General features: G+C 42.8%; 3 protein-coding genes and 8 non-coding genes across 11 annotated transcripts; 1 reads left to right on the forward strand and 10 right to left on the reverse strand.

Annotated features, from left to right (window-relative positions):
- Positions 1–2,809: 2,809 nt before the first annotated feature.
- LOC100827308 (serine/threonine-protein kinase AtPK2/AtPK19) lies at positions 2,810–7,255 on the forward strand. The gene is made up of 7 exons (XM_003557924.4): positions 2,810–2,968; positions 4,578–5,568; positions 5,664–5,746; positions 5,821–5,941; positions 6,034–6,207; positions 6,316–6,423; positions 6,748–7,255. The coding sequence occupies exons 2-7, from the start codon at positions 4,909–4,911 to the stop codon at positions 7,045–7,047; spliced, it is 1,446 nt and encodes a 481-aa protein (XP_003557972.1). The 5' UTR covers positions 2,810–2,968; positions 4,578–4,908; the 3' UTR covers positions 7,048–7,255.
- A 414-nt stretch (positions 7,256–7,669) lies between these two features.
- LOC100827920 (photosystem II repair protein PSB27-H1, chloroplastic) lies at positions 7,670–8,563 on the reverse strand. The gene has a single exon (XM_003557926.4). The coding sequence runs from the start codon at positions 8,405–8,407 to the stop codon at positions 7,886–7,888; it is 522 nt and encodes a 173-aa protein (XP_003557974.1). The 5' UTR covers positions 8,408–8,563; the 3' UTR covers positions 7,670–7,885.
- A 196-nt stretch (positions 8,564–8,759) lies between these two features.
- Positions 8,760–14,669, reverse strand: LOC100827004 (eukaryotic translation initiation factor 2 subunit beta). The gene is made up of 10 exons (XM_003557923.4): positions 14,509–14,669; positions 14,328–14,426; positions 13,656–13,761; positions 13,523–13,578; positions 13,135–13,186; positions 12,957–13,057; positions 12,489–12,634; positions 12,238–12,380; positions 11,707–11,792; positions 8,760–9,015 (listed from the first exon to the last, which is right to left on the reverse strand). Exons 2-10 carry the CDS (start codon positions 14,370–14,372, stop codon positions 8,938–8,940), a joined length of 813 nt encoding a protein of 270 aa, XP_003557971.1. The 5' UTR covers positions 14,373–14,426; positions 14,509–14,669; the 3' UTR covers positions 8,760–8,937.
- On the reverse strand, positions 9,106–9,188 carry LOC112270228. Its single transcript, XR_002962629.1, has one exon. It is a non-coding gene; the product is annotated as a small nucleolar RNA SNORD34 (small nucleolar RNA).
- LOC112270235 lies at positions 9,280–9,364 on the reverse strand. The gene has a single exon (XR_002962636.1). It is a non-coding gene; the product is annotated as a small nucleolar RNA SNORD34 (small nucleolar RNA).
- Positions 9,616–9,697, reverse strand: LOC112270236. The gene has a single exon (XR_002962637.1). It is a non-coding gene; the product is annotated as a small nucleolar RNA SNORD34 (small nucleolar RNA).
- Positions 9,785–9,868, reverse strand: LOC112270230. The gene has a single exon (XR_002962631.1). It is a non-coding gene; the product is annotated as a small nucleolar RNA SNORD34 (small nucleolar RNA).
- LOC112270231 lies at positions 10,071–10,154 on the reverse strand. The gene has a single exon (XR_002962632.1). It is a non-coding gene; the product is annotated as a small nucleolar RNA SNORD34 (small nucleolar RNA).
- On the reverse strand, positions 10,241–10,324 carry LOC112270234. The gene has a single exon (XR_002962635.1). It is a non-coding gene; the product is annotated as a small nucleolar RNA SNORD34 (small nucleolar RNA).
- Positions 11,096–11,178, reverse strand: LOC112270232. Its single transcript, XR_002962633.1, has one exon. It is a non-coding gene; the product is annotated as a small nucleolar RNA SNORD34 (small nucleolar RNA).
- Positions 11,490–11,574, reverse strand: LOC112270233. Its single transcript, XR_002962634.1, has one exon. It is a non-coding gene; the product is annotated as a small nucleolar RNA SNORD34 (small nucleolar RNA).
- Positions 14,670–19,268: the final 4,599 nt, after the last annotated feature.

Consider the following 19,268-nt stretch of genomic DNA (forward strand, 5'->3'; position numbering starts at 1 on the left):
CCTACTGGAGAACCGCTACGGAACCCACCTTGTTACTCGTCTCCTTGAGATTGTTGTACTTCGTCTATATTTGCTATTTCAGATTGTCTTATCTGGATTCTTGCTTGTTCTCGATTGCTAGCAGGGATTGGAACTTCGTGTTCAGGCCGGTTGACGGCGCCTTCGGTTCCGTCAATAAGCACAAGGAGTTGGTGTAGCGATTGCTAAGGCGCACCGTCTAGTGGCCCGTATAGTCGGGTCGTCAACGTCTACTTCTGCCCCAGACCGTAGTTATCCTTCTCACTGAAGGATCGGGCCACCCCCAGCAGCCAAGGAACGCGTCAGTTACTAGTCCTACGTAACGGATAGATGGAGAGAAAAAGTCAGTACTAGTTAGAGCAAGATTAATAGTTTAGCCTACCGCTGGCTGTAAGATTTGCCATGTTATATTTAAATAATATAATAACTAGCATGTATTAACAGCATGTCTGCAATTACAGTCTCACGGTGTGCCTAGAGGCACATGTAGCCAGTTAACATGAATTTAAATACTTCTCTTCTCTTTCCTTCAACTAAGCACCAATATAGTATTTAAATTCTTGTAGCCAACTAATAGCCCACTATTATTCTTGCTCTTATTTGCAGAAGTAACAGCTTGTGCACAGATCCAAGAATGAAAAGAGAATGACATGTGGGTCCATTAGAAAAAAAGAAGAGAATAAACAAAAGAAAGAGGAGAGAGATGGAAATTAGTAACGGCTTGCTATTGAAGATGCCCTTATTCCTCAACTGATTATTGTAGTTATTCGATTACGAGTTTCTGTTTTTCGTGCTTGTATGAATCTTTCACGCATCTCACTAGTTAAATCAGAAGGTTATTACCGTCTACTTAGATTCAGTCGCCTTAGAAATAGCAAAACTATAGAAAATATGGAGATGTTTTGTTTTACAACAATTTTGTGATTGGCAAATAGTATTTGCTTCCATAACTTTGAAAGAGGTTTTTGATGCCCATGTTGCTCAAAGTAGGCAATAAATAAATAAATAAATAAATAAATAATAAGAGTTGATAATTGAGCATTGGAATAAAAATAAATTAGAGCTGGTAATGGAGCATTGGAATTAAAAAAAAAAAGGGGCCTCACCCCTAAGCTGTAGCCGCTCCACTACATAGTTACCGTATTTTTATATGCATAACTGAATTGTCTGGGTAGAACTGGCGGACGCCATAAAACAAGTATCAACGGAAGAAGAAGAAAAACTACTACCAGCAAGCTGCATAGGTTTGCCTTGCTTTGTTCGATTAAGCGTTTGGTTTGAGTGATTGGCTGTCTTATGGCCAAAAAGGCATTTTGATGGAGTTCCACAAGCAAAGAAAATGCATTGAACGCCTGGGCGGCTCAAAAATATTATCCGGTTGCCCTTTTTTATTTTTAGTTTGCCTGATAGCTATAGGCCATGTCGTTGTCCATCTAAATCAAAAGGAGTGTCGGAGATAAGAAAAAGAACCCGTTCAAAATGTGCAGCCCTAGAAAACGAGTGGTTTGCCCGGACGTAACGGCGACGGATGCTTATTAGCAGGGTCCCCCAGGTTCACACGTTCCCTAAGGTCACACGGCTCTGGTTTACTTTCTTCGTCTCCACGAACCAGCACCCCGTTTGCAAAGGAGGCTCCGATTCGTTTCTAGCCTCAACTTGCTAAGCAATGTTTTCGGCCAGCCTACAGGAAATTGTCTTTTTTTTTTTACTTGGTTGGCTTCCAAACAATTGGGTATGCTAGTGCATTTTGTAGCTACGACATTCACAAGTTACTTGGCATATATAATGTATTTTTAAGGCAACCTCTATTTCACAACAATCTCAGCATAAAGAAACCATTTAATCCAAAAAAAGGTTGCTTTGTTGGCAGCCTAACTCTCGGTTAGTAGATGAGGTAAGTAGAAAGAGATGTTAGCTATGCGAAGCTAAGGACAGAAAGTAGACATATGCAGATGTTTTCTAATCCCTTTGTTCCGATGAACCAAGCAAACCCAAATTTCAAATTTGGGTGGAAGTGTGGAACCATTTGAGAAGATACCTTGTCCAATATCCAGAAAGCGGAATCAGTGCTCACCTGTTAAGATTTTTTTTGTTTGCAGGTCTCACCTGTTAAGAAATTGACCACAACATTTTTGTTCTGGTGAAAATTATGAAATTGGAAGTGTTTCTATATATCTCGCCCCTTCCCGTCTTAATTGCTCTTTGTTTGCACCCTCTCACAATATATTCCTGGATACCGGGCATTAATATCATCGGTATGAATATTATGCACCTCATTTTAGAACCTATCTGCATGTCATCCTTATCTATTCGATCGATCAATCTATCTCCATGTCATCTTTATCTATCCGGTCAATCAATCGAGTAATTGGTTCTCAAAACTTGCACGTAATCGTTGCATATCCAAATATTAATCCATTGCCCCTGATTTGAACACCAAAACTTCCATGCAAACATAAAACATGTGGAGCAGCTATTGACACATTATGCATGAAAACAATATTCTTTGCGCAACTTTCACAACATGCCTCCTCGTTCATGGACTTATCCACACGGCAGAGCTCAGTCTTTTGGCCGGAGCAAAACTGCAAAACCAAAGCCAAAAACTCGAAGTAACCTTGGCGCCAAACTATTAAGAAGAAAAAACTTGCTTTTGTGCGTCCCCTCTTCCTGCCCAGTTCCTATGACAGTGGGTCCCGCCTAGTCCAACTGGCGGGCCATCTTGTCATCGCAAGCATATTCGCCAGTAGCCAACAAGCATCGCGCAGCCCACCGCGCGATCCCGTTTCGGTGCCCACCAATCCGACCGCGACACGCGTCCCAGCACGGTTACGGGAGCCCCGCGTCCCACGCGCCCAAGCTATAATAGGAGCTCCCTCGCCGCGCGGCCGCAGGGGATCGCCGACCACTCGCCGCCGCTTCCAGCCGTCCCCCCTCACCCTCTGCAAAGGTTCGTCCGTCGTCGCGGTCTCCTCTCTCTCGCGCCCTCCTCTTCTGCTCCCCTCCATCCTTTTCCCCTGCCCGGGCAGGTGGGTCTGCGCTGCCCGAGGCGTTCGTCCCCCTCGCGCACACGCCTCTTTTACGCATAGTTTCGTCGATTTTCCCGAGTGCAGTTATCGTTCTGGAATTGGTGACCGGACCGCTGCGCATTGCGTGCTTTGCGGCCTCCAATTGCGCACTTTGTGTTTTCTGCACGGCGCAGATTTGTGCGTCTGTTAGATCTGTACCGGATTGCGTTCTTTGGATCTATGGTGCTCGAGGGGGAGGTGTCGATTTGGGATTTAGCTAAAGACTTGAGTTTTGAGTTTCCGCGGTAGTGTATTTTGGCGCGTGTAAATTGGGAAATTTTGGTTTCATAGGGTTATATTTTGGATGTAAACTGAGAGGATTCGTGGACAACTGGACACGCGTTACTGGATGTAAATTCGTGAGCTGTCCAGTGAGTTTGATTATTCCCTGTTCCCGTTTTTTTTTGCATTCACCCCGTTCTTGGCAGATTTGAATGTCAATTTTAGTTAAGCGTCATGTTTGGATAGGCACTAGATCCGACTTTAGGATGGACATTTCTCCGATAGGGGTTAAGTCGAGTTAGAGGCCTATTTTTTGTTATCGTGGCAGTTTTTGGGCTAAATTTCGAATACCGTTGAGGAAATTTGGATTTTCTTACGGCCAAATGTCAAATTTAGAACAAACGGCCAAATGGCCAATAGTAAATTACTTTTAAGAAAACACGTTAGTCCTTGATGATTAAGGCAACATGGTGCCCTCTGCATTGAATTATACATGGTTTCTTACTCGAATATCCCCCAAGTTCCCTCCACCTCCAGTACCTCACGTATCAGCATGGTTAATCTTTTGTGAGCTCTCCAATATGTTTGTTCCCTGTTCCCTTTACTCTGGCATGCATCCTGAGAGATATTGATGCCATTTTAGGTAGAAGTTATGTTGGGATAGGCACGATCCGACTAAGGGTGGACGTTTCTCTGACAATGGAGTTCAAGTTTGAGATCTGTTTGGTTCTCGCTGCAGTTTTGGGGCTAACTTTGGAACACTGTTGTTCCTCTCTTTGAAAAACCATTTTTTATGGTCAATAGCAAATTGCTCTCAAGAATATTTGATTAAGGGTGCCATACGGATTGAATTATACACTACCCCAGTTATCAGCATGTTTAATTATTTGGTTAGGTTTATGCTCTTCCATCTAGATTATGAAGTGATACTTAGTTGCGATGTACTGGAACATAGAATTCCAGTGAAAACACTTGCCAGCTGGTGATTGTTTTTCCCGCCTTTTACCTACTATTGTAGATTGTATTATGATAGCTTACCCAGAATCATAATGTTGCTTCTGCCATCTTGTAACTTTCTACTCCACTCCACTCATGGTTGTGCGTGCTGTACTGAATTCCATGACCACCTTCATGCATGGGCAGTTGGGCAGTAGTCAATGTCCATCCTATCCTGACATTCTTCTTTACTCTTGTTTTCTTTCCTTTTTAATCTTCTTAGCACAAGCTTCCTTTCTTGTGAAGTTAACTATATTTTCGTTCTGCTTGCAGCCCATAGACAATTGATCTCATGTATTCAGGAAGAACAGTGGCATCCAGAGTTTCCTGTTCATCGGGAAACAACGGAAGCTTCCCACCTTGCCTTCTCCCAGGATTCCTTGGTTTCCCTGTTGTCTCCGTGAACTTCCACTTGTTCAAGGCCATTGTTCGCAGCCCTGCATCTTCCGTTGTCTTGGGTATCTCTGGAGGGAACCTCCCTTAGAGAGAGCTGCCTCATAAAGACTTTGTTGTAATTTGAGAATCGAGAGTCACTCAGCTACCGGTCGCTGAAATTCTTCCGTGGCATCAAGACCCTAAACTGCTGAATCTCGGGCGCTTGAAGATGGTTTCCTCTGAGATAAATTCTGTTACAACAACTCATGCACAGGGGCCCAAGCTCTTCACAGGGACCATAATTCTGCCAAAAGGGCCTCCAGATGTTGTAGTTCCTGAAAATATTGAGTTTGATTTTAATGATGTTTTTGGTGCCACGGCAGTCCAGACACCCACAGAAGTAAGCATTCTCACTCCAGAGAGCCCTGCACCTTTCGCTGAGTCCAGTGATGAGGTATACAATGATCCTGTAGTCATTACCAAGCGATCTCATTCTCTTGTTGGTCCAACCTCACTTGTTAGCCAGTCCTTGCCACTTAGTAAGCTTACACTGCATGAGACGGATAGCACGCCAGATCTTTTAGAGTGTCTTTCTAAAGAAAAGGAAAGTAATCAGGATCAACTTAGTGATGAAGAGCTAACCAATCCAAAAAAGGAGAACGAGGTTGTTGGACTCGATGACTTTGAAGTCTTGAAGCTTGTGGGCCAAGGGGCATTTGGCAAAGTCTATCAGGTGAGAAAGAAAGGTACTTCTGAAATATATGCAATGAAAGTCATGAGGAAGGACAAGATTTTGGAGAAGAACCATGCTGAGTACATGAAAGCCGAGAGAGATATACTGACAAAAGTTGATCATCCTTTTGTGGTGCAGCTGAGATGCTCCTTTCAGGTAGGGCATTGCCATTTCTCTGGATTTTCTGTATATATATTTCTCTATTACTAGAGCTATGCTCTGGAAATACTAAAACCAATACTTGAATGCAGACAAAGTACCGACTTTACCTTGTCCTGGACTTTGTGAATGGGGGCCATCTCTTCTTCCAGCTTTACCAACAGGGCTTGTTTAGGTAATTTAATATCATGATTTATCATTACACCTATTGAGTTGTATCCTTTAACTGAGCTACTACTTATCTGGTAGGGAGGAACTTGCGCGCATCTATACTGCTGAAATCGTATCTGCTGTATCCCACCTTCATGCCAATGGGATTATGCATAGAGATCTGAAGCCTGAGAACATCTTATTGGATGATCATGGTCATGTAAGTTTCCGTTTATATATCTCCACGTGTCACTTCTTGCTGTCGTCATCTTACGATTGCCAGTGGCAAATTTTCCTGACATTTGTTTGTAGGCCATGCTGACCGATTTTGGTCTGGCAAAGGAATTTGATGAAAACACTAGATCAAACTCAATGTGTGGCACTGTGGAGTATATGGCTCCAGAAATTGTTCAGGGCCGAGGTCATGATAAGGCTGCAGACTGGTGGAGCGTGGGGATCCTTCTTTTTGAGATGCTTACGGGCAAGGTGAGTTGTTTGAGATGGATCCTTCTGTTTTGAAACATTTGTATTGCAGATGAGTATGTACTTGATATTTGTGTATTTTTGTACTTATTCTTTTCCAATATGTTGCAGCCCCCATTTTTTGGTGGAAACAGGGACAAAATTCAGCAGAAGATCGTGAAGGAGAAGATGAAACTTCCGGCTTATTTGTCTAGTGAAGTCCATTCTCTGTTGAAAGGCGTAAGTTTGCTATGTTCACGTTTCTGCTCATGTATTTTGTGCAATTTGTCTTTTGCTTGTTGACCAACCAGTTTGGTAAGATAAAGAATACCCTAGCCTGAAAGCTGGTAAGATAAAGAATACCCTAGTCTGGTAAAAAAATTCGGACATTTCTGGTAAAAAAAATTCGGGCATGTATACTTGTAGTGAAGCCTGGCCCTAATCATGACTGCTCCCTTGCTAGTTGGGTTGAAACCTGTATGCCTTGGTGCTAATTTCACCTAGCTTCATGTTTTATTTTGAAAGGCCAAAATCTATCTGAACACCCTGATTTTTTTTTTTCAGCTACTGCACAAGGAAGCTGGCAGGCGACTTGGAAGTGGACCAGGCGGCAGTGACGAAATAAAGAACCACAAGTGGTTCAAGTCAGTAAACTGGAAGAGACTCGAGGCTCGACAGATCCAGCCAAGCTTCTGCCCTAATGTTGCTGGTCAGACCTGCATCGCAAACTTCGACGAGTGCTGGACGAGTATGCCCGTGCAGGACTCTCCGGTGGCCAGCCCCGTCGCTGCAGACAGTAACTTCCTGGGGTTCAGTTACGTGCGGCCCGCGCCATTCCTTCAAAGGCCGAGTCCTCTAGGCTGAAGGACTACTCTATGCAGTAATGAATAAACTATGAAATCTCAGTATCTTTTCCTTGCTCAAGACAGTAAAATGAATCTGTTTGCTTGTTAGGAGGCTCATTTGTCTATCGCCTGAGACTGACAATTTATCTCTTGTTAGTCTACAGAGGTCCATCTTCATTAAGATAATGTATCTCTTGTTAGGAGTAAAGAAAGGGCTCAACAGTCAATAACGCTCAGGTAAAGAAGAGAACACACGCTGCATCAAATTGTTTCTTCCCAAAACGGGCCTTCAGTCGTTGACAATGCGAGGCCAACAAATGAGCTCATCGTGTTGTTCACAGCCCTGTTAGCTCGTCTTGAGTCGTCCGCCTGAATATGCTAGCGCGTCCCGGTGTTGTGTATAGCACCAGGAATTCTGGGATGCTCATGCCAAGCAAGGAGCAAGAGACGATTATTTATTTTTGCGGGAGAAAAGGAGCACGAGACGGTATAGTCTGGGAGGGCCGGGTAGAGTTAACACTGCCCAGCCATCGATCGCTGCCAAAAAACGCAATGCGCCGCCGGGCACCCGCTTGTCTGTCCGTCGATCCGTTACCAACTTACCATGCTGTTACCAGTGACCATGTAATAACAGGGAGGAAGGAACAAGCTAGGGAGACGCTGATACGCAAAAGTAGACAGAGATCGATCAACGATCCCAGGTTACTCGCTACAAAGAGTATTTCTAGCCAATGTGGATCAGCCGATTCATAAGTGGTATTAGTTCAAAACAAACAATTCATAGACTCCTCGAGGGCTCAAAATCCGGATCGGGGGGACACGCAACGCCAACAACGCACAGCAGGAGCGACTTGAGTTCAGCGGCCGCGGCTGAGCGACTTCTCGACGGCGTCCATCTCCTCGAGGATGCGCGTGCGGCGCTTGTTGGGGATGGGCGCCGTGGGGCCGAAGCTGATGTAGTGCCCGGACACGGCGTTGAGCGCCGAGTACATGTCCCGGAACGACTGCCGCCCCAGCAGCGACTTCTCGCGCCGGTACTTGGCCACCCACGAGTTGGACAGCTCCCGGAGCTCCGTCACGGCGTCCGCCACCTTGGGGTCCGCCTTGTCCATGCTGATCGTCGAGCGCACCTTCCCGATCACCTCCTTGGTCTCGCTCGTGTACTCGTCGTCCGATGCCGCGCGCGCCTGCGGCGGCACCGGCGCCCCGCACAGCAGCAGCGCCGCTCCGAGGCCGCTGCCGGCGAGGACGTCGCGCCTGCTCGCTGCTGCTTGCGCCGTGATGCTGTTGTTGGAGCGAGGCGCGGGGAGGGGCTTCGCCACGGACGCCGCTGAAGGGGCGGCGAGCATGGCAGGGACGGGAGACGATGCCGGCCTCATGTCGTATTGTCGTGCGTGAGCTTGGTCTGAGAGGAGGGATGACGCCGTTTGATAGCTTTGGGCCAAAGAGGGAGCAAGCCAGGAAGGAGGGCTGGGAAGAGGCGACACGTCGGCTTATCCTCTTATCTCGACTTGTTTTCTTGTAAGGCTGTCTATGGGTTCACAGGATTTTGTTTTGTTGATAGGGCTGCGTGGTAGGAGTATTCGGCAACAACACGTTTTTGGCCATCCTAACTTCCAAATGTCGACCTGGCCTCAAAAGAAAAAATGTCGACCGCATCCCCCTCATACAAACAAATGGTAATTCTGTGTATGAAATGAACGACACTGTTTTCCATGAACACGGAAAAAATGAGACAACAGGCCGCAAACTTAGATCCTCTCAGATAAAAGTGAATTTCACAGCAGCATTCAGGGTACAGGAAATAATCAAATCCACAAAAGGGGATAGACACAGTGAAAACTGGACAATAATTATAGTAAATCGGCAAATTAGTTTACGATCAAGGAATATCCAAGCACTAGCCAACTTAAGCTCCAGCCTTCCGACGGCCAACTTGGGCAACAAATCCAGTCTTGATAGGAGCGACTGACCTTGACGATCCACACTGATAAAGGTAAATTTTTTAATCAGTACAGGATTATACAAGGGCGTAACATGAAAAAGATTAAGGCAAGATTCAAACAAAGGGCAAAGTTTAATCCTCAGAAGTTGCAGGTTTCTCATAAGCTAGGTCAAACAATGTAGGCAATACAGTTTTGCAGCTCATCATAGGTATAATGGCCAGGAACCACCAGTGGTGAAATGTACTCGGAAGTAACACCCATTCAGGATCACACAATAATCGCGAAAACAAAGGACCTATGTACTGTTAAGCCTCAGATGTCGCAGTTAATATCACGAAGATATTTGTCAAACAATGCAGGCAATTACTCCGCAACTCATCATCAGAACAAGAATTTCACAAGGGCAATAAATCTTAACTCTACGGCAAGAAAATAAAATATTGCGGCAGATTCAAATAAATGACAATATTTTATCCTAAGACGTCTCAGAAGTTTATCATAAGATTGGTCAGACAATGAAGGCAATAAAACTGCAACTTATCATAGGTACAAAGCACAGGAACCACCAATATTGGATTATAAACACAAATAAGACCATTTTTAGCCAGAAATGGCACAGAACAGAAGGCCGATGATAATGCATATGCCTCAAATGTTGCAATTGTTATCACAAAGATATTATCAAACAATGCAGGCAAACTCTAGAACTCATCATGAGAACAACTCCAGAAGTGAGAAACTGATATAACAATTCTGAAATCTATGGCAAGAAAAAAAAATATTGCAGCAGATTCAAGTAAATGACAATATTTTATCCTCAGACGTTGCAGAAGTTTTATCATAAGATTGGTCAAACAATGTAGGCAATAAAATTGCAACTCATCATCGGTACAAAACAGCACAAAAACAGACACCAACGATAATGCATAAGCCTGAGATTTGCAATTGTTATCATAAAGATATTATCAAACAATGTAGGCAATAACTCAGCAAATAATCAGATCAACTTCAGAAGTGAGAAACTAATACTCTGTATAACAATTCTAAAATCTATGGCAAGAAAATAAATGTTGCGGCAGATTCAAATTGAAAATATTTCATCCTCAGACGTTGCGGAAATTTTATCATAAGATTGGTCAAACAATGTAGGCAATACAATTGCAACTCATCATCGGTACAAAACATAGAAACCACTAGTAACAGAATCAAATGTAAAGATAAATAAGACCATTTTTTAGACACAAGCAGCACAGAAATAGATAATGCATAAGCCTCAGATTTTGCAGTTGTTATCACAAAGATATTATCAAACAATGTAGGCAATAACTCTGCAACTCATCATCAGAACAACTCCAGAAGTGAGAAACTAATATAATAAATCTGAAACCTACGGCAAGCAAATACTTATTGCAGCGATTCTCATAAATGGCAACGTTCCATCCTCAGAAGTTGAAAGAAGTTTCTCATAACAGTGTTCAAGCAATGTACTACCTTACCCTAAAAAAAGAAGGTATATTAGGTCTCCTTTGACCAAGCCTTTGACTAAGATTTCCTATTAATATGTGTCTTATGTGATGCAAATCATAACCATAAACAAGTACTTCTGAATACGATTACTATGATATCAATTCACATAAACTGTACTCCCTCCATCCCATATTAAATGCTGTAATATTACATGTATCTAGACGTATTTTATTATATAGATACGTCCATATTTAGACAAATTTGAGTCACTTAATATGGGACGGAGGGAGTATATTAATTAAGTAAATCTTAGTCAAAGCCCTGGTCAAAGACCTAATATGCCTTCTATATTAAGACAGAGGTAGTAGGCACTATTGTTCACAAATCACAACTCATCATAGGATGAAAGCCCAGGAACCACTAGTAATGGAATGTAGACAAAAATAATGCCATTTCTAGCTATAAAAACAATAAATGTTAAATGGGTGGCCTCTGGAACCGCTAAAGTCTCAGATATTGAAATTGTAATCACAATATATTATCAAACAATGCATACAACTCATCAACACAACTCTATCGTACAAAACTAATATATTATTATAATCCTCATTTATATAAAATTAAATTGCGGCAGATCCAAATAAATGGGAATGTTCCATCCTCAGACGTTGCAGAAGTTTCTCATAAGATTGGTCAAACAATGTAGGCAAAAAAGTTTGCAACTCATCATAGGTAGAAACTCCAAAAGTGCAAAACTATTATACTATTACAATCCTCATATATATACTCCCTCCGTCCCAAAATAAGTGCCACGCCATTTATTTAGGGACGGAGAGAGTTGAAGAAAACTAAATTGTAGTGCATCCAAATAAATGGCAATTTTCCATCCTCACATGTTGCAGAAGTTTCACAGAAGACAATGTAGGTAAGTTTGCCACTCATCATAGGTACAAGACCAGGAACCACTAGTAACAGAATATAAATGTAAGAAACACCAAATTTTGCTACAAAGAATGATTGAGAACACAAAGGACATATAGTAGTGCTTTTAAGCCTCAGAAGTTGCAATATTATCACAAAAATATTTGTCAAACAATGTAGGCAATACTCAGCAACTCATCATGGACTGTCAAAAGCAAGCCAACAGAAAGTGGAAAAAAATGTAGAGGTGCATTTGAGGCAAAAGAATCATCAATTGCCAAGAAACATTTCCTTCATGCGAAACTAGAAATAATTGGTATACTAATCCATAAGCAGCAATTTACCTGTTCACAGCGAAGGAAGAACAACCGATTCTCCTTAGATAGGATGGTATCTGGGCTCTTACATCCATTACATATGACGTATTCATCTGGAGCAAGTGAAATTGCCACAACGAAGAGAATCAGTGAGTTTTGCGAATAAAAAACAGCATGGAAATTAGAATATAGAAAAACTTTGATGGAGGTTCAGCACATGATTTCACAGAAAACCAGAAGCCAGAAGGTGGTCACATTTTCTTTACTAAAAAGTATGTATATGGGATAACAGGGGAATATAGAGGGTCATAGATTTAATAATTAAGTGATGCCTCAATCCTTGTCCATAACTACAGAAGACCCATACTTAGCTACATAAACACAAGATTTTCTACTTTATGATATTTTGTCCATAACAGAAACAGGTTATGATTTCTTCGTAACACAGATGCAGCACGCGGTTTGAGTTCATTACTACGATTATTGCCTAGAAAGACAAGATATGCACTCCAATGAAAAAAGCAGACACCAGAGTTATGAAATAATCAGGAAACTTACTGATATATCTCCTTAGTATTGCTTCAAAGTTTTTCGGAGCAAATCTTCCTTTGATAACCAACCTTTGTTGCCCATCAAGCGATCCACTTGTTCCCATCTCAGCAAGTAAAAATGTCATCACGTGTTCAGGTTGCCTGTGCATTCTGGAAAGAGGAAATACCATTCACAATCAGCCCGTGATCAAATTATTCAACAGAAAATAAACTACAAAGGGGCAAAATGAAGTGCGGCGAAAACAAAGGGAATCGTACGTTTTGCACAAGTCCATGAAATTCACAAAAACTGTCTTTTTTGTGCCTTCCCTAAGAACTTGAGGGGGCCGCATGACAGTTCTTCGTCTATCACCAGCAAGATCTGGATTATTCTCACGCAGGATATTGAAGACTCTGCCAAGCAACTAAAACCAAACAGAACGACGATAAGGTTTCATGAACAAAAACATATTTGAGTACAAGTAAAACTTGAGCACCATATGTTAGTTCTGAACTGGCAGCATGTACAGAATAAACAACAAAGAAAGCAGCTAAATGAAGAAACAAACGGAAAATAACACAAAAATGCTCTTCAATATTAACTGAGCTAAGCTCACTAAATATGACTTATGGAGATAAGCAACTGCAGGTGATCACAGAAGAAGGTGCCACTTAAATAGCAATATAGTATATCTTATATTTATCTTTGGACTTGTGATCCATCATAATACATGAAGTACCAAGTACCTCTTCATAGGTGTAATCTCTGTCAGTTCCTTCCCATGGATATTGGGTTGCACCACCAAGCACAATCCCTTCTCCTTGTTCGTCTTCTCCAATTTGATCATCTGGACAATACATGATCAGATATAGCAGCAGATGCAACAAGGGGAAAATGAAGTTACTAAGCAACTCAATTATTTACCAAGAGTGTCTTCACCATCTCCAGCCTCAATAAGAGATGGATCAAGTTCCACCTGAAATTATCACATTAGTAAATTGAAGCCAATTACAAAAGGCCACCGTTACTCTAACAACAATTGCAACCAAGTGCTGATAGCCTAAGGCTCTGTTGACATCTCATTTGGTTGGGCCCTCCTTATAATCTTTGGCTGTCTCATATTTTTCCTTGACACAAACAAATATATTACTGTGGTACAAAACTTATGAGATGCATGTGATAGAACGATCATGGAATAACAGTCTATCTAACTTTAACTTGATTTATAAAATCAAATACAATAACAGACATTTGGCAACTTCTTTTGAGAGCTCTAAAAATAAGCAAGACACAACACAGTAAGAGAACTCACATGTTTCTTCTTCTTCTTTTTTAATCCTGTAAAGCTTGGCTCACCAGACTCTGTGACTGAAGAACAGAGCATAGAAATATCAGCAAAAATGGCCATCGGATGAGTAATTTTTTTTTCAGCATATTGGACAGACCTGCCAAGCTCTCAGTTTTCTCAGCCAACTTATCAACCTCGTCAGATGGATCTTGAATCACAACCTTCTTCTTCTTCTTTTTCTTAGTTGGATCAAAGGGTGTTATCTGCAAAACAATACAAACACTATCAACAAGCACGGACTCGAAAACATAAGAAAAGGAAGCACGACAACACAGATCTATGAAACAAAATCAAGGCACATCTTCCCAATCCGTAAGCACTCTGACTCTGATTAAGAAAAAAGAACATCTCTAAGCACCCACTTAAACACTTGTGTTGTACAAGCTCTAATGTGAATCATGCTTCCGCACGCACCCTACACGGCTTTAAACCTCATAACTTTCTCGTGCATGAAACGAATCAGAATACTAAAAAATTATACTGTGGTTTTAAAATCCCTGCCGAGCATAACGAAACAGCGCAAATGTTAGAACTGGCTACACATCAACCGTACTTAGCAGCTTAATCCGCTCTTCCCGATATGAGAAGTTCAACCGAAGCACACCAATCGACGGCAAATAGCTCCCATCGTCTCGGATTCATGACCGAACCACGCAGGAAGCTCTACCCGTCCCATCATTTGGGCAATCTATTCAACGCCCAAATCAAATACGGAGTACAAATCCGTCGAAACAGATGCCGGAGCAAAAGGGATAGGAGAACGCTTCACCTCCGTTTGCTCCTCTTTCTTCTCCATCTGCTCTTCGTCCGCCATGGTGACGGTGGTCTTCTTCACCCCTTCTCTCCTGGCGGCGTGGCGACTGGAAACCTAGACGGCCGTAGACAAGCCGGATCAGATCGAGTCACGTGGGGGCTATGGATTTTTCGGCGAAAGGGTTTCGAACTCTTACAGCGACAGCGAGAGGCGACGGCGGCGGCGGGGCTCCGGGTAGGGTTTCAGTAGCTTTTCTCCCTTTCTCTCTCTCTCACTTCTGCCTGCCTTATCTCAGAGGAGAGACGATGGGCCGTATTTGTAGCTTTTTTCTTCTCTTTTTGAGAGAGGAGGATTGTAGCTTCTCAGTTTGCTGGCAACGGAAGCCTAGAGGCGCGGCCTTTTGGGCCTTTTGGGCCTTGTAATACGGAAGCCTAGATCCGCCGCCCGGATAGCAATGGAGAAAAATTAGGGTTTGATCTAAAGTACACCGTTTTCGTTCGGGTTCGGTTCCTCCTAGATGTATCCAGTAACAATTATGAGTTCTGTGGTCTTTAATGGCAATGTTACGACGAAGGGTGTGATGCCGTCAAGAATAAAGTTATTCTGGTTCTTCCTGTACTGCGACGGTGTCTTATCAAACAGTGTCACGGGTTCAGAGAGTTTTATTCACCGCAGATTCGATGTGTCCGATCTTGTGGATTTACAGTTTGTGTCCTCGCAAATCCGTTCATCTGGATTTGTTGAGTTTTTGCTAGTGTGTCATGATGCTTTTGTTGGTTTGATCTTCTGTGACTTTGGAATCCTTCTTTGAGGTTCCGGTGAAGATCATGTGGTTCGACGGCCTGCACTTTAGGAAATCATCCCCGATCCAAGTACGTTCAACGCTCACGACTTCTCATCTTTGTAGATTGGCGACTCAAGAGGCTTCTAAAAATCTTTGAAGGTAGTAAAGTTCGTGTAGGGTTACGAGCGGCGATGTTGCTGTTCCAGTCTAATCGCAGTCTTTTTGCTGAAGCCCAGACAGTACTTCGTGTTGCAAAGATTGGTACCGTGGAAAATATGCTTTCGAACGATTTCATTGTAATTCTTAGCTTCAGGGATTACTTTGTAATTTCTCGTGTCTACGATCCAAAGCACTTCACTTGTAATGATTTTCTAGATTGAATAAAGATGCAAGTGATTGTGATTTTCTAGATTGGATAAAGATGCAAGTGATTGTAAAAAAGAAAACCATAACCCCCTCTCAAAAAAATAACACCCATGATTCTCAAAAAACAAAAAAAAAAAACCCATAACCCACTACAAATCGAGAACTACCGGGCCAAAATCTCTATTTAGTGTAAACTTTTAAGACTTCGAAACCTAACCATTAAACCCTAAATAAATGGATCAGATAAAAAAGTGGAACATCTAACCACTTAACAATGAAAAAATCGTTTTGTTTGCTGAGTTGTAAATGATGCGTGCCTCTTGAAACAAAATTGCACCCACTAAAAATCCTACCCAAAAAGGTGAGAGAAGAACCCAAGTTCAAAATATAGTTACTGGCATTCCAGGTTCCCAGACGGCGGACGTGGTTCGATCATGAACTTCTGCCCGAACTTCCCGGTGCTCTCGGTTAGGGCATCTGGAATATGCGGAACTTCCGATGATTGTTTGTTTCCGGCTGAACCCCAGAAGTTCCGGCCTGTCCCGTGTCTGTGCCTAACGGCTCGATTTTTGGGGACCCCATTTATATACCCCTTCGTCCCCAACGAGTCCCTGGCCCGAGCAAAACAACACCATTTCTTTCCCCAAGAACACAATTAGTTTCAATCTCCAAGTTCTCCCTCCCTAGCCACTCCCAACTCTTGATTCGTTGAGGATTAGAGGAGAAGATCTTGATCTGGTGTTTCACCAAGTCAAAACGTTGATTCTCCTTTGTTTCATTTGTGGATTTCGTTTCTCTTGTGTATTTGGGAACCCTAGACGGAATCGGTTTCGTTGAGCTCTCCCTTGGTGTGAGGAGCTTGGGGATTGGATTGAGATCCTCTAGTTAAGTTGTGGAGCTAGCCCCGGTCAAAGTTGTAGGTGTTTGGACTTCGCCCCCAAGGAAGCCCCTAGTGGAGCTCACCTGACCTTTGTGGTGTTGTGAGAGGAGAATAGAGTGACTCTTTGTGACGCCTCTACCTTTGAGGTAGAGCACGCCTCCAAGCGGAGAAGTACACCTACCCCAATCGTTGGAACTCCGATGAAATCTTCGTCTTTTGTGTGGTATCTATTTTCACCCTTTACATTCTTGTAATATTAATTGTGATATTGTTGCTTCGGCTATTGCACTTTATACTAGGGTTGCATTCACTTTAGAGAATTTAGTAAACCCTAAGATTAAGTGTTTGTATCTTTCAACAAAAGAAAAATAAAAAGTAAAATTTGTTAGTCGACTATTCACCCCCCTTCTAAACGATCATACCGATCTTTCACCTCCATCCTTGAACACTTTGCTTTCAACAATATTAAGTTTTTAATCTTCTATATCTAAGTAGAAGCAACCCACTACTTGATTTTTCTAAACACGCAAGCATGTCACATCATCACATAATTAATCTGTTCACACCTATTTAGTGGAAACTCATACTTTTGCACATGCATGCATGCTGCTTCCATCAAGCTATCCAAGTGAAGAATGTAAGATTTTATTATGTGTTTTCAGTTTTGAATACTCTTTATGTTAACTAAAAATTTCCGCAATAACGTGCGGGCATCATCTAGTTTTCAAGAAGTGGGCAACTCTTCAAAAGTTATAAGAGCATGTCCAGCAATAGCCCCTCAATTGAGTCCCTAAAAATGCAAATAGGGGCCAGCCTCAATAAGTAGGGTCCCCAAAACTAGTGTATGCTCCATCAATAGCCCCCAAATCACAGCCCCCATTTCCCTGATATCTCATATTTCAACCCAAATTCGTACAATTTGAACCCAAATTCAACCAATTTCAACATCTATTTATTCAATTTCAACATACATAGTTGACGAGAAGGAGGTGTCCAAAAGGAGGAGGCGGTGGCCGGCGGCGACCAGGAGGAGGAGGAGGCCGACGCCTCCTTCCTTGCGCACGGGCAGGAGAAGGAGGAGGAGGCCGACGCCTCCTTCCTCGCACGCGGCCTGGAGGGCGAGGGGGCCGAGGCAGGTGGGAGGCGTGCGGCGGGTGGGAGGCAGTCTCTCCTGAGATTTAATATTTCTGCTTATGCCCCTTCTCTTTTCATGCTATAACTTGTATACTTTTATACTTTGCCTCCTCCCCTGATAATTGTATTTACCGTTTTAGCCCTCTTTATGCTTTTCTCCTGCCTCCGCCCTCGGGAGAGAGCGACTGTGAGAGAGAAAGATATAAGAGAGAGAGAGGGAGAGAGAGAGAGAGAGGAGAAGAGACTGGTCCCGCACATCGGATCGACCACACTGTCCGGTACTTCACTAGAAAGTGATTCCACAAGGTTTAGTATATAGTACAAATGATAGACAAAACCGAATTAAAAAATGACAAGAAAGATCCCTAATAAAACAAAAATGGTACATCAAGATTCTTCGAAGTAAAAATTGCTAGATCCGTTATCCGTATCTTGATAGCTTTACATGTTTCTGGTGATGAAACTACAGAAGACCAAAGGTGTACAATTGCACAAGCTGAAATAACCTGATAGGTTTTGAATAGCCACATGAGTCGCTCACCCCAAATGATGAGAACTTAAGATTGTTGAACGTACTCTGGCCGAGGACACACAAGCTTGCAAGATATGTTGTGGAACCGCTGATTCGTTGTCGAACCAACAAGGAAAAGGACCAAAATAACGAAAGTACAAACCGCGAGATCCACAAGTTCCATGGTGTTGACCATGTTGACTACGCCGGGACAGTGTTGAAGCCGGGAGACCATTATTCCATACGTCGTCGTCTCCACGGCCAGGATGCCGCCACAAGGACACCAAACCTCACGAAAAAGGTGACATTCTATTTGCCAGATATTGATCTGTAGTTCCTCTTGTCTCGCGATGCCAAATTGGCTGTCAAAGACAAGGAAAACGGGCGGAGAATCAGAACTTTTTGCACAATTTAGAGAGAGAGAGAGAGAGAAGAGATTGGACCTGTGTATCGAATCGACGACCCTCTAGATCTTATTTGGTCTTTACTTGTGAACGATGTAACTATTATTCGCAATCAATAGAGCAGAATGATGGGGTTTAAAAAAATAAAAAGAAAAAGGGGCGAGAGGTTTCCTTTTCCTACCTCTACCATGCTCTTTGTTTTTTTTTCTAGGATAACGATGTGATGACTTTCAGAGTTCAGGTTTTGGCCCCACCTACTCACTTGCAAATTGATCCTTGGACAACTGCGTGTAAATAATGGACACTTGAAAGGTGAAACGGTCGGACAGTTCAGGAATTCAGGACCCAGGCAATACCCTTCCCTTTCTCCATGCGAACAGGACTGATTCCTTGCAAGAAAGATGAGGTCTGATGTCTGCTGGATAGCACGTACTACAGCAAGATTCCAAATGCAACAACAACGAAAAAAAAAACTTTTATAAACAACTGTTCGTAATCACCGGCCTCGTGGTTCGTGACACAACTTGCGATGATAGCTCGCTCTAGCTGGATACGGTTGTATGTGCTCTGAAAACGGATCATGGGAGTTCGGCAACCTTGTATGATCCGGGCACAACAGATTCCGGTTCCCAAAGAAATTACTACTAGTAGACCGAAAAGTTAGTCAAGAAAACTGACGGACATATGAATGATATGATAGGCCATGAAAGACGCACCAAGAATTCTAAGACAAGCACATGATATGAGGTTTCGCAGCATCATCGATCAATGTTTTCCGAAAATGCACAGTTGGGCTAACGAAACGGGGAAACAATGGCGTCCATTCACCGGGAGATTTTACGACGGAGACGCGTCGACATGATCCGAAGTTCCGAAC

Source organism: Brachypodium distachyon, chromosome 1 (genome assembly GCF_000005505.3).
Source record: "Brachypodium distachyon strain Bd21 chromosome 1, Brachypodium_distachyon_v3.0, whole genome shotgun sequence".
Classification (NCBI taxonomy): domain Eukaryota; kingdom Viridiplantae; phylum Streptophyta; class Magnoliopsida; order Poales; family Poaceae; genus Brachypodium; species Brachypodium distachyon.